We start from the raw sequence: 15176 nt of genomic DNA, 5'->3' as shown, positions 1-15176 counted from the left end.
TGGGGGTGTCAGGCAGGCTTTCTCCAGGCACCCCAATGCTTGCTCAATGGCTTCATAAACAAGTTATCACAGGGGCAGGGACAGAACTTATTGTGTGGACTCTGCAACTGAGGCAAGAAAGGATTATACAAATGATGATTATATGAAGGTCAAGAGCAATTGCTGCTCTGCAAGGACGGGGAAAAGGAGTATTTCCATAACCTAAAGCATCTTTTAGATGCCTCCTAGGACTGCTTCCAATAGCATAAAGTTAATGCAACACTGTAGCAGCCACACATAGCCAGAATCATTCAGAGCTTAGATCTCCCAGGTACAAAATCTGGGGTTGCCCCATCAGGTAATGAACTCCTACAAGCTTAAGTACTGGTAGGCAAATGGAGTGGGTAGTGGAGGAAAGAGAATATAACACCAACAATAGCTTCATGATCAGTGGTAGAAATGAGGACTGTAGACACTTCCCACTTTTTTTTTCTTGGTATGTCCCATATGCTTATATATATATAAACTGTAATCTTTTTTTCCCTTTCTTTATCCTTATTATTCATATAGGGTGTATTGGCGATGGTTTACTTTATCAAGTGCAAGGTGTGGACTCTCAGGACGGGATGATGACTGACCTAAAAGGGAGTGATCATCACCCTGGATGTGGGCCTGATGAGACTTTGAGTCTCCCCTTTTTGGGAGGTGAGTACACTCTCATTTGCTTGAAAAAATGTGGCATTTTCTTACTTTGGAGCAGCAGGTCTCAAACTTTGCTGCATGTTTGAATTACTTGAGGGATTTTGTTAATATACAGATTTTGTTTCAGCAAATCTGGGGTAGGATCCAAGATTTTGCATTCACCATTTCCTAGGTGATTCTATACTGCTGGCCCATGGACCACATATTGAATAGAAAAACATGTTATTATTTAGAAGGACAGTCTACGTGCACTGATGGCTATCTAACATCTTTACAATATCCTCTCTACATTTTGCTAGTTTACTACATTTTGAAGACTCCACTTCCCCAGGTAGAATCTAGAAAATCCATCTCCTGGCCTCCCTAGCAGGTGGAATCTAAACGTGGGCACCAAGTTCTGCCAGTCTTCCATATCGTACTAGATTTGGATTTGGATGTAGTAACCTTAGAACACAGGCCGCAAGTGGGCATCCACATTGCTAATAAGGTAGTAGGGCAGGTGTCCATTTTAGCAGAACCCCGGATGAGGCCAGGCCTGGGAATGAGTCTGGCTATTATTCCTGGAAGCTTAGCAGGGAGCATATTTCTTTAGCCTTCCCATAGTTTTTTGAGTTAATCTGATATCCTCTAATGAATCCTCTTCTTCAACTAGCCAGAATGGGTTCTGTCATCTGCAACTAAGCTACCTAATGCATATAAATGAGTAATTTGTGGAGTTAAAATTTAACTTAAAAAAGAATAAAAGTAGTTTAACTGAAAAAATGAACTCTATAAAAAGCAAATGTAATTTAATTTAGTGAGATAATGTCTACTAAGCACTCAGCACAATACATATCATATAGAAGTACTTGATTAATGCTATTGCTTAAAAAAGAGATTGTTTTCTTATTTTTACGGAAATGGCACATCCTCATTATAAAAGTTTGATAATTACAAAAAATTATATATAAATACTGCCATGATTTAGAGATCTTTCTCTAAAAAACATGTAACAAGTAAGAATGGAGAGATGGACAGCTTTAGTCAGTACTAAAATATCAAGAATAGGATCATAGTTCATGCAATTTTTGAAGGAAAATTAAAAATTAAAAATTTTATTGCTATTTAACAGATAAAAAATAAACTGAAGGAACTCTTGAATATGTATCTCTTCATTACACAGATATAAATTTCTAAGAGATCTGTGTAGAATTAAGAAAAAGTTTTTGAAAAATTTAAAATGTTGGAGTCAATATTATTTTTTGGATAATACTGACTCAGGCATGAAAGATTAAGATGATAAACCTTATTTTGCTTGTTTCTGCTTTCTATCCCTGGTCTTTCCATTTTGGTTGTTTATATAATCTCTGCTTTGCCAGGGTTTATAACATTTACCTGGTTCTACAGTAATAATTTTCCCAATCATGAATGGATGCAATGCTTACTGTTTAATGCTCAGCCATTTCATATTTGGACTTCTACTCCTGTCATTTCTGAGTCAGGGATTACTGGCATTCTAACTGGAACAAGTATTTATTTTCCCAGTGTCTGGTGCTGAATTCCATGAGGCCCCAAACATAAACCTCTGATTTCAAGCTAGATTTCCCTTAAGAAATCAGTCTTTGTGCTTTCTTTATACACACTTGGGTTCTGTGAGTATAATTCTAAATCTTGTGGACTATTGTGCTTTTCTTTTTAATATACAGATTTTGGGGACAACAGCTGTAAGCTCCACAAAGAGCTCTATCTCTAGTCTCTAAAACAGTGCTTGCTACACTCAGTTTTCTGAACTGATAAACAAATAGCTGGGGTAAATGAGTGAATGAACAGATGCAAAGAACTTGGGCTTTGGAATCAAATAAGCATGGAGTCATCTGTTTCACGACTTCATAACTGTTTGACCTGAGGAAAAATGCTGAATCTCTTGGGTCTCTGTTTATTATAAAACCAGGGAAACAATATCCATTTTAAAAACACACTGTAAATCTGTATTAGAAAGTAAGTTCCATAAGAGGATTTAAGAAAATCTTTTGGGTTAATTAATGAACTTGAGGCCCTCACTATCTATAATGTGTTTATACTTGCATTTTTCCATTTGGACTGACAGGCCTTTTCATTTGCTTTTTATTGTTTTACTGAGGCTTCAGTAAGGTCATCGGCTACTATGTGTCCCTATTGTTACTGTTTCTCTCTAGCTGCAGCTGCCTTTCCAAATTGCTTTATTTTAACTGCTTTAGAACAAAAAACTAGTTAGCTAGATTGTTAGTAATTCGGTAACTAGGACTGTTACTTACAGCAGAAGTAAGTAGGCTCTGTGGGAAGGTTTGATGGATTTTGCTTTGAGTAAATGTCATAATTTTTAGTAAATATTTAATGTGACATTTAATTGGCTGCGCAGATTTTGATTTTTGCTTTCTCTTCAGTTCTTATATGTTTCAAATTATGTGGCTGAAAGAGTGATTTTAAGGTTTATAAATGATTATGGAACTATTTTAATACTTGAGAACAATGCCCAATAGATCCTAATGACTATAAATTGATGAACAGATTAGAAATCAGAAGTTCCCCAAATCAAGGATATTTGTACAAATTAGGCCAGCTATTTGCTCAAGCAAAAACATTTTTTATTTAACCCTCTCTGAAATATTCCCACTTAGTTTTAGATAAAATGTGATTAGCAAGGGAATTAAATTAATCAAAATCTCTAATCATAATACTTGAACATCTCCAAGGATGGCAAATACATCCATAAACAGATTTTTTACTGACTTCACAATTAGAAATTATATAGTTTTCCATAAACAGTAAAATAAACAAATTTGGAGGTAGATTTTAGTTAACAGAGGACTGCACAATAGAAATAAAGAGAAATGAATAATAAAGAACTCTCTGTGAAGTGCAGAAGGTCTGTTTACCTTGGCCAGATGTCTCCACCAAATCCGTAATGCTGATGTCCTTTGCCCCTGACACGAGGAGGCTCACACTTTGGCCTGTGTTCCTCGGGGAGTTAAGTGGGTATCATCCCTCCATATTCCCTTTCAGCGCCCCATAGAAGCCTACATTGTGGGAGTGACTCCCTTAATTCCTGATACCTGTGAAAAAAGAGAAACTTTTGAAGCAGCTTCAGCACAGAATGCTATAGGCTGAAGGTCTGTGTCCCCCAGATGTTGAAATCCTAATGCCCGAGGTGATGGTGTAAGAAGGTGGGGCCTTTAGGAGGTGCCCAGGGCACAAGGGTGGAGCCCTCATGAACGGGACTAAGCTCTGGTGACAGAGGCCCCAGAGGGCTTGCCAGCCCCTTCCATCCTGTGAGGACCCAGTGAGAAGGCGCCAGCTGTGACGGGAGAGCAGGCTCTCACCAGAGCGCGACCATGCTGGTTCTGTGATCCTGGACATTCAGTCTCCAGAATCGTTGTTTGTAAGCTTCCCAGCCTGTGGTATTTGTTATAGAAGTCCGAATGGACTAGGACAAATAACTAAAATTCTTACAGCTGAATAATATTCCACAGTATAGGTATGATACATTTTGTTTATCCATTCATTAGTTGATGGACATTTGGGTTGTTTCCACCTTGTGGCTGTTGTGAATAGTGCACCTACGAACACTCATGGCAAAGTTTTTGTTTGAATACTTACTTTCAGTTCTTTTGGGTATCCTGGGTCATACAGTAATTTTATGTTTACTTTTTTGAGAAACTGTCAAACTGTTTTCCACAGTGGCTGTACCAATTTACATTCCTACCAGCAATGTACAAGGGTTCCAGTTTCCCCTCCACATCTTTGCCAACACTTATTTTCTTTCTTTTTTTTAATAGTCTTCTAGTACATGTGAAGTGGTCTCTCTTTGTGGTTTTGATTTGCAATTACCAAATGACAAATGCAGTTGAACATCTTTTCATGTGCTTTATTGGCCATTTGTGTATGTTCTTTGGAGGAAAGTCTATTCAGATACTTGGCCATTTTTAAATTGGGTTGTCTTTTTATTATTGAGGTGTAAGTGTTCTTCATATATTCTAGATACAAATCCCTTGTCAGATACATGATTTGCAAATATTTTCTCCTATTCTGCATATTGTCTTTTAATTTTGACAGTGTCCTTTTAAGCGGTTTTTAATGAAGTTTTGATGATGTCCAATTTATCTTTTTTTCTTTTTTGTGTCCTTAGTGTCATATCTAAGAATACATTGCCAATCCAAGATCATGAAAATTTACCCATTTTCTATTTATAGTTTTAGCTCTTATACTTAGTTCTCTGATCCATATTGAGTTAGTTTTTAAACATGTTGTGAGATAAGGATACAAGAATAAGGTACTTAATTCTTTTGCATAAGGATATCCTGTTGCCCCAGAACCATTTGCTGAAAAGACTATTCTTCCCCCACTGAATGGTCTTAGCTACAGATTATTGTTTGCTTTTTAAAAATGGAGAGTAGTGTAAAAGAGCAGAACCACTTGCTGTTCGGTTCTCTCTAGAGCTCCTTTAATAGTGGTTCTCAGAGTGTGGACTAGCATCAGCATCTCTGTACACATTCTCAGGCTTTACCACAGACCTAGGAATCAGAGGTTTTGTGGGGAAGGCCCAATAATCTGTTTTAACAAGTCCTCCAGATGATTCTTTTACGTGCCAAAATTTTAGAAGCATTGCCCTATTCAACAGTGTCCTTTCACAGAAATAGTGTCTCCATAGTGCCACCCCTAACATCTGTACCATTCCATGGCCTAGAGACATGGAAATTTCTTAAATTGGCTGGTAGGGCTTAGTGTGATCTTGAAAACTGGTAGTTCAGATGACTTTTTTCTGCTTTTGGCTAACTAGGGAGTGATGGGCAGGGACTCTGATATTTTGTTCACTGCTGTAAGCATGCTTCATGGGCGTACTCAGTGGATGTCTATTGAACGAATGCATACATGAGTGAATGAGCAAGGCCCAAAGAGATGGGTTTGTTTCCTGGACACAGGAATGAAAGCTTCAGGCCTCACAAAATATTTAGGAATGTCTGGTAAAAGATCTGCTTCCTAATTAGGAAAGATTTAATGACTTCCAGTTCCCAGTAATGGCAGTCAAGATTATTTTGATTAACTTTCCCACTGAAAGCAATTAAAAATCCTGGAAAGGGAGCTTCTGGGTTGGTGAACACATGGCAATGCAGGGAGAATGGTGTGCTCTGAGAGCCTGGGAGCTCCATGCCCCTTCCCACATACCTTGCCCTATGTATCTCGCCCATGTGGATGTTTCTGAATTATAAGCCTTTTATAATAAACTGGTAGCCTGTCACCAAAAGATGAACACTATAATGCTCTGGTGAGCAAAGAACACTGACTCATCACAATTTACACAGCACAGCAAAAAGAGGACAAGTCACTGTAGACAAGGACTCTGCTACACTTACTGCTGAACCCTCAGGGCATAGCATAGAGTCTTACAAATACATGATGTTCAACAAATATTTATTGGCTAGTTGTTTTTCCTTGAGGGTAGACAATGACAGGAAAATCTTAAAAAGGGAACCAACTGTACTTCAGGTAAAGTTTTCTTAGAGAATTTGAATTCTCTATTTAACCTTATTAACTTGCCTGGAAAGACAAAATAAAATAAAACAACAAAAATGCTGAAAAGAAAAAGTGTAAAAGCAACTAATTGTTAACAAGGCAGAAAGGATACTAGGACTCTGTAAGAGGGAAAATGGGAATCCAGAGGTAAACCAGCACAGAAGCCCTTAGGACAGTGCTAATTCTGACAAATTTCATTTTCATTTTAAGGACTTTGCATGGTGAAGGGTATAGAAATCAGCTAGGTGAGGAATCCAAAGGAGGCTATCTGAACAATAAGCTGGGACCTTAAGAGGCTACTCTTTCATGTTAAGAGTGAGATAGAAGTAAACCAGCTCTCTTGTTGCCTTCTGCCCAAGTTTATAGCTGCTCAGGATTTGACCTTGGATTTAAGTGGCCCAGGATACACAGTATATCTCCAGGCACTTTGCAGGACCAGCAGGATTCATTTCTGGAGGAAGGGTTCCTGGAGGAATCATCTAAAGGATGAATAGTACACCAAGTGAAAAAAAGGGAATAGTCTAGGTAGGTGGAATAGCATATAATGGCCTAAAGGTTAGAAAGGTTATGGAATTGAAAATTCCAACAATGTTGGCTCCAGAATCTTTCTCAGGGAAGCATCTACTTTGTTTGATAAAATATTTTGTCAGGTCACTTGGTGTAGAGACAGACTTTGCAAGTATGGGTGCTGGTAAAAGATCAAGCAACCTAAGACTGATTATGCTGCTCTGCAATGGGAGGGGTTTGGAAGGGGCTCTAAGTTATACGTTGTATTGTGTGATGTGATTTCTTCCTCTTGACCCCTAACTAAAGGATCAGTGAAGTTTACTAGGTTCACAAATACTGTGTGCATGAGGTCTTTAGAGGAAATTAAAGAATGACTGAGTTTCACATCTGGGTTAAAGAGTTGAACAGAAGCAGCCTAAGTGGAACCAGGAACCCCAAGTCAGTAATGGCCACCTCCCACCTCTATCCTGGGAATCTGAGGGAGGCTTTGGAGTTACAGAGGTATGGAATAAAGATTCTGGTAGAACTTATCTAGATCTTAAGGGCTGAGAAAATAGAGTTGAATTTTGGGCCAAATCAGTAGATACAGAATTCAGGAATTTGAGGCCCAGTAGAGAAGAGCTATTGTGAGAAGTAAAGCAAGAGAGGGAAACAAGAACAATATCCTGCGGGGCCTTAAAGGCCCTTTGGACTGCATCGTCTGAGCGATGTGGAGCTCGTTAGAAACATGGGAGAGGAGATCAGAGGGAGGTTTGGACGGGGAACTCCTTCCTTCTTTGTGGCACTACAGTGCTTGACTTAAAGTCCCCCTGTAAGTATTTGCTGAATGGAATTAAGAACTAACATTCAGGACTGTCTTATACATGGAATGCTTTATCTCATAAAGTCACCAGAAAGGGGTTGGTAAACTACTGCCCATAGGACACATCCAACCTACTTCTTGTTTTCCTAAGTGAAGCTTTATTGGAATGCAGTTATGATCATTCATCATGTGTATCTATTGTCTATGGCTATTTTTGCTCCACAGCAACAATAGTTTGTCAGAGACAGTAAATCCTAAAATAATTACCATCTGGTCCTTTACAGAAGCTTGTAGACCCGTTCTCTAGCTAGTCAAGGAGAATCTGGGGTGCTATCGAAGGGATGGTGGTATTCAGCTCTGAGACCTCTGAGACCTTCACCTGCTCTGTGACTATGATCAACAGACACAGTTTGGGGGCATGACAAGCGAAAAATATTTAAACATATTTGATTAATGACAACCTAAGCTTTAATACCTAAGTTTTTAAAAGTTACATTTAAATCAGATGAGTCAATTTGTCAATATCTGACACCCATATATTACATTGTCCCAGGAAGATGAGCCAGTAGAAAATGTTAATCAATCATTTGGGTTGGCATCCATCAAAAGCCAGTAAGTTACAGGAAACCATTTAAAATAAAAGGCAAGGCAAAAATAAGTCATATTTCTCTTTTATTTTCGGGTCTCTCATTCCCCCCTCCCTTAACTTTAATACTAACATCATTTTATAGAAGGAATTAAGATAAATATTGAGTTTTAGTATTAAATCATTTTAAAGCTTAAATAATACATGTTTCCATAACAAAGAAACAGTAAATTATTAGTGCTGTATCTGTAGCCATATAAAATTAAGTGCTTACTTGTTTTTGAGAAAGATATGTTCCCTACGGATAAACCAACATCTCACTTGGGAGTCACTTTACAGAATTTTGAGCATTACATTCTAAATGTGGGGGGCTGAACTTAGCCAGTAATTATTAGACGTCATGATTAAAGGAAAGCTCAGAACAAACATAATCTCATTGTTAGTTGGTAGAAAGCTAATAGTTAAGTAAAAAATGCAGGAATTAGAAAGCAATGGAATGCATCCATAAATAAAATTGGGCTGTATAATGAAATCTGAAGCAATTCTCAAAGCACTTCCTGAACTGATATGTTTTTTTGCCTAATGAGCTACAGAATTTGCAAGAGTTAAGGAGACACCACCTGAATGGGAAGGGAGATAGGCATCAGTGATGGTTCTGCAGAGCTGTACCTGCCATTCTTATTTTTCAGTGAAGGAAATACAAAAAGAATACCAACTGTTGATTAATAATTTCAAAGGAGATCAAGTCAGATATATAACTGTGACTTCTGTAATTGCTCCAAAATATACCAATAAGGAAGTAACTGAAGGAGAAAGATTAACTTGCCCCTGGTCAGTGGGTCAGCCAGAACCACAATCCTGGTTTTCTGTCTGCTTTTATTGCTTTCTGCTAGTCCTGTGGCTCTAAAAATGAGCTGAGAAACTTCTAGAAATGCAGATTTCCTAGACTCACCAAGTCAGAATTATCTATGAGTTTCACATAGATGGGAATGTGTATTTTTAGAGAGCTTCTCAGGTGATTTTGATGGTTCCTGTCTGTATACCAATGCTGGGTAACAATGGAGCTAGACTGCATTACCTATTCTGAAAAGAAAAAACATAGGACCTTGTGAGGAAATCATTTTGCATTGCTATTAAAATTGCCAGGTTAGTTCAAAATACATTATGATATTTAAAAAAGGCACCCCCTTAAATATATCCATGTGTAGAAAATTAAGCTGCTGAGAGCTAACCTATGCTAGGATTCATTATTAATAAATTAATATTAAAATATTAAAACATGTTCATCCTTACCATTATGAAGGTAGTCCCTAAAAGCCAGGAGCTTTTAGTTTTGTTTTGCTTTTGAGGTACCCTGAGGTTTTGAGTTGGGTGCCTTAAATCCTGAACCTAGTCTGAAGAAGTTCAGCCTCAGCAGTGATAGAGCAGAGGTCCCAGTGTCACCCTGGTGATACTTTCCAGAGCAGTTCAGGAGAATTAACACTGAGAAAAAAGAGAACTTCTTTTCCTGTTGCCCAACTGCTTTTTAAGAGGGAGTCAAAATGAAGGGTTCTGAGAATACCTGATCATTCTGGCTTTCCCATTTGGGGAATATGAAAAGAAAGAATTCACATGAAACAAAAGGGAGAAATCAGGTTTTAGTTATTAGGAATCAGGAACATGCTTGGACCTAGATACTGCTTCAAATAATACATTATTGTAGTTTATGTGTGACTACAACATACTCGTGTTTAATTTTATAGTCAGTTAATGAAAAGCAGTATTTTCTCACAGATGCTACTCTTAAATTTAATGTCAATTAAACAGTTTTGGGGGTGAATTACTAATCAACCATAGGACCATTTGGGTAGAAGGGATAGAAATTTCAGTGAAAATTCTTAGAGGAGTGCTTTTGAGGGGATAATGAATTTAATCAGCCATGGCAGTCCTAAATTCCTGCTCAGATCCCTTTTGGCCAAATGTAAAACCTCACATTGCTGCTTTTGAGCCAGGGACAGTTGCTCATCCCCTGGTCACATATGATCTGCTGAAGGTTTAGCTCTGCCTAATCTGATGGCTCTGGGAGCTGCGCAGAAGTTTAGGACTGACAAGCCACCTTTGGGAATCAGGTAACAGAAGAGCAGGTGTAGCAAGGATTGGCTCAATAGACGTGAGCTGTGTCCTTTTTCTTACAAATATGAAAACATTCCTTTTCATTAAGTTAAAATAGTAGTTTACAAAACAGATGTTGAATTTGATCTTTAAATTAAAAAAAATGGAAAGGACACATTAATTATACTTTTTAGTGGTTAGTATTTCTGGAAAAAGGAAGTACAGAGGTTTTCTTCTTGAGGTTTAATTTCATAGTTTGTCTTTCTGTTGGAAAATGGAAAATTTGTTTTCTTTATGGATTTCCATGATTTCTAAATTATTTATAAGGAACATGTTAGTTTTATAATTAGGAAAAAAACTTTCTTTTTTCATATAAAGAGCATATTTACAAACTGTAGTAGACCCACGGACATCTGGTCAAGAGAGTGAAAGCCTAGGTGCAAGAGGAAAGAAGAGTAAAGTCTGAGCCAGTATTTAGTCTGGAGAAGAGAACTCTTAGAGAATCAGAAGAATCTTTCAACCCTTGAAGGGCAGCTATTATGGAGATAATGGATTATGCTTATTTTGCATGCCTTTGGAGGGAAGGTCCAGGATCGCAGGAAAGGAAGGAAGGAAGACATTCCTCAGTAGAAAACATTCTCAGTAGAAAGAAAATTCTCTATCAAGAGCATTCAAGGTTGGAATGGTACTGATATCCCATTTTGGAAGTGTTTAAGTTGAGGCTAGGTGACTTCTTGTTTGATTTCTTAAAGAATACTTCAATGAGAGATTAGACCAAGTGAAATTTTTTTTAAAACAAAAACAAGAAAACAACCACATAAGATATTTTTTCACTGTCCAAGTGTTTTGAGATTTTTTTCCTTGAAATGATTCAAGTAAAACAACACAGAAAAGCTGGCACTAAGATTTTGGAAAACTCCTTATTTATACCTGTTATTTCATATATAAAATGGGATAATAATAATCCTTATCTCATAGGGTTCTTGTGAGAATTAAAAGAATTACTATATACAAAGCATTTGGTATAGTGTCTACACATAGTAATCACTCAATGTATGTTAGATGCAATTTAAATCATAATCTGTAATTCATATGTAACAGGGAATTTGGTAAAGCAAAATTTACAGAGCAGATATGAACAACAGATTCTGTATTTTTGAGCAGGTGGGGATAATAAGGAACCACTACACTTATGTTTATAAAGTAATATTTGATCGAAATGGACAAATTTTCAAACGAAGGAAGTGATCATTCTAGAGTTCTACAATGAAGTGGATAAATCTGATGTCTGCCTTTTAGAAATACACACCAACTTACTTTTAACAAGTTCCTAACAAATGTGGACAGTTTAAGGTTTAGTTAATTGTCATGTTATGCTTTCTTTATCATGTGATAAATGAAGAGCCCATTAACTGTAAATGTTTTTTTCTCACATATAAACATACACCCTTTTGCACCGCTTGCTCTAGGTTTTGTGTTACCTGTCCTCTGAGGCAGTTGGACGGGCAGTTGTTTGTAGCGGAGTGTGCACTTCATTAGAGTAGAAGGTGTCTGACAGTATGTCAGCTCCTTCAAGCTCCCTGCAACAGTAGGGCCTGCGGTGAGTGACCTCCATGCTTGCAGGCTAAAGACAATCTGGAAAAGAAAGGGAGGCCTACATGGTTGCTTAGTTAACAGACTTGGTCACCATCACACTGCCTCTCCCTCAGGGCAGACAGGAAACATGCTTTCTGCTGCTAAATTATTCAGTCCAGTGCTGCACAGAAATCAGGGGCCTCCGCCCTCACCAAGAGCTTGTCTGTGGACCCTCAGATGTCATATCAGTAATAAACAGCAACTTAAGTTTTATGGAAATAAGTTTCATCTGAAACAAATCCACAAAGTGACAGATGTTCCTGCGTAGAGTGGGATCACCACCTGGACATATAGGCCCATACAAGGCACTACTTTGCGGGCATCGACTGAAATATAATTCTTCCTTAAATGTAATAGAAAATTTCAAGAAAGCTCAGCTGATTAACACTCACTCACCCCAGCTGCCACCCCAACTCCCACCCTGTATCTTTTAAAAAGCAGGAGACTCATTATCCAACAGAACCAACAACTACGCTTCTGAGGGCTTCGGAGGTCCGGAATGAGAGAAGGTCCTTTGCAGAGGGGTGGGAGAGTCAGGACCCCAAGGGCGAGAGTTCACCCCTCCGTCGGACTCGGAGGGGGAAGCCAAGGAGGAGCCGTATGTAGGGCCGCGGGCCCCGGGAGCCAAGGCCGAGCTTCCAGGGCGCCCAGCTCGGCGGCGCCTCGGGGTTCGGGCGCTCCCGGGGCATCAGCTTGGGGGCGGCTCCGGCCCGCGCCTCCCCTTCCCTCCCTGGGGCTGACGGGCCTCCGCGGGGCGTGGAATCCCGCCGTGGTCCGCACCTGCGGCCCGCGGAGCTTCCGGCAGGTGCGGGTGAGGGAGAGAGAGGGACCGCGAGCGGGTCTGGGGTGGGGCCGAGGGTGCCTGTGACGGCGACAGTGACCGTGGCGCTCGGTGACGCACTCTTGCGGGGCGGTGGGCGGCTCTCCCGCGTTTCGGAGGAAGCCCGGCCAGGAGCTCTAGGGCCCTATAAGGATCGGAAGCGGTGAGGCAGGACCACAGCCCAGTCCTGCGGCTCAACGGGCGCCTCCGCGTGCGCAGGCACCTCCACCCGCGGCTCCGCCCGGCGGCGACCTTTCTCCCGGTCGGGCGGCAGGTTCCAGGCCGTCCCCTGGCCGGGGCGTTCTCTCCTGTGGACTGGGCGGGGGAACAGCGCAGGGCCCGGGGAGACGGGCCGCGGAGACCTTGGTGAGGCGAGAGCCTGAGACCTGTACTCCCCCTGCGCCTCCCTCGCTGGAGTGGGGGGCAGTGCGGCCGGGTCGAGGGTGGCTTCCGCAGGACTCTGCAAGCGCAGCCCCCGGGATTGCGCCCTGTTAGAGCCCTGCTCCTTCTCCCCTGCGTGGTGAAACGTGATGGACCGGCGGCCAGCCTGCGGTTGCCCTACCCGGACCCCAGGGACCTAGCCCCACTTTAATTTCCTCAGTTACCAACGCCTTACCCCGCCTCTCCCTCTGCTCTTCCTGCCTCGGCCAAGAAATGAGTGTGAACCACGTTCCTTATTCATTACATGTATGTTAATTGAAAAACGGTGTGTCCAACAGAGGGGATATAAAATGTCTGATGATCTTAGAAAATCCTACAATTGAGTAAACCATGGGTTTCCAAAGCGGGGCAAAGCATCACCAGGACAGCACAAAATTATCCAATAGGGCATGAAAAAAGTATTAGAACTCATATACTTTTTTATCCTAAAGTTTAAGATTTCTATTTTTGTTTATATTTTATCCTGGATTTTATTAGTTTAGTGATACACATAAAGGAAAGGTATAGGGAAAGAGGCACTCATATATTTTTCAAGGGAGTGCAAACCTGGTACAATCTAAATGTAAGGCAATTTACCAACATCTATCAAAATTATGACCAGATTGCATTTTGACCTGGAAATACCTTCCAGGAATTTTTCCTATATACCTGCACACATAGGGCTCAAGCATACACAAAGATGATTCAGTACCCCATTGTATTAATAGGAAAAGAATTGATATGACTCAAATGCCCACCAAGTAAATTATATTACATCCATGCAGAAGAATACCACGCAGCCATTAGAAAGAATGATGGTACTTTTTATTTACTGCCTTAAAACAACCTCTGAGAGACCTCTGAAGGGAAAAAACTCAAGGTCCAGAACAGTGGTAAGGGTATGCTACCGTTTGTGTAGCAAATGAAAGAAGTGCCTTTCTTATATGTGCATAGTAACTGGAACTCAGTGGAGGGAGGGAGGTATTTTACCATATTCTTTGCACCTTTTGAATTTTGAACCATATTATCTATTTGTTGCAGATTGGAGCATGGGGGCTTCAGGGAAAGGCAGGGATGACATGTTTTCTGGAAGCAGATGCTAAGATGGAATTTGGGGTATAAGATGTTGATTAAAGATGATCACTTGTGGAAGGAAAGAAAGGATGCAGGATTGGGAGAGGCAGAAGTCCATTTGTGATATGAGCCCGATAAAACCTTGGCTAATCTTCTGGGGAGCTCTGAAGCACATATCAGAGTGGTCCCAGTTTGGGTGGAAATGGCTTTTATAGCCCTGCCTTGGTCAGATGTTGGATGCCTTCGGTCTGGGAAGGATGTTACGGGGGGCCAGGTGAGGCTCTCTGCAGCTGAGGCAGTCCCTGACAGAGCTGACAGCTTGGGCACCAAATCCTGTTTTGAAGGGAGATTTAGGTAGCTTGTCTTAACAATGACATTACTTTTCCTACCCCTATATTTTGTGGAGAATTTGGATGCTTATAAAATCCCACCAAAGTGTGAAGGAGGAAAAGTAATTTTCAGATGAGTAAGTCTTCAAACAATGTACCTTCTAGGCATCTCCTTTTCTCTAAGTCAGTGGTCCTCCACCCTCTCTTCCCATCTTTGAATTCAAAGGCAATTTTTAACTGATGCAAGTAGTAGAATAATGTTTTTTGTTTTTGTTTAGAAATTTGAAGCCATATAGAAAAAAATCTTAAATAAATTGAACATAGTTATTCCTGGGCTTGGGACAGCAGGCTTTCATCCAACTGGGACACTTTTAAGGGTGAAAGGGGGGCACTATTAAAATTACACTGGGGTAATAAGCATAAATTAGAACTGTCCCTGTAAAATAGGGATACAGTCACTATAAGCCTTGGATAATTCCTTTAATTTTTAAAATTTTGTGCATGTATTTCTTTCTAACATAAAATTAATATTAAAAGAAGACTGGTGAGGTTTGGAAGTAAATTAGTACAACTTCACAGTCCATGCAGAAATGACGTCTGTGATATTCCTGACGTATAACCATCCAGTCTTTGCTCAAACACCTTTCCATGGCTCATGTTATTCAGATCTATTACTGGGCAGCTATAATTGTTAGCAGCTTC

At 40.1% G+C, this 15176-nt stretch overlaps 1 protein-coding gene across 1 annotated transcript in view; it reads right to left on the bottom strand.

The window, feature by feature from the left end:
• SPMIP4 (sperm microtubule inner protein 4) overlaps nucleotides 1-12182 on the bottom strand; it is a 47490-nt gene extending 35308 nt beyond the window's left edge. The window contains 2 exon segments of the mRNA XM_073238682.1: nucleotides 3576-3752; nucleotides 11678-12182. Of these exon segments, the coding sequence (XP_073094783.1) occupies nucleotides 3576-3752; nucleotides 11678-11811 (311 nt within the window). The 5' untranslated portion in view covers nucleotides 11812-12182.
• Between the last annotated feature and the right edge of the window lie 2994 nt (nucleotides 12183-15176).

The sequence above is a fragment of the Manis javanica genome, chromosome 6 (genome assembly GCF_040802235.1).
Source record: "Manis javanica isolate MJ-LG chromosome 6, MJ_LKY, whole genome shotgun sequence".
Lineage (NCBI taxonomy): Eukaryota > Metazoa > Chordata > Mammalia > Pholidota > Manidae > Manis > Manis javanica.
Note: the sequence above shows the minus strand (reverse complement) of the source record. Positions and strands in the feature narration are given on the sequence as shown.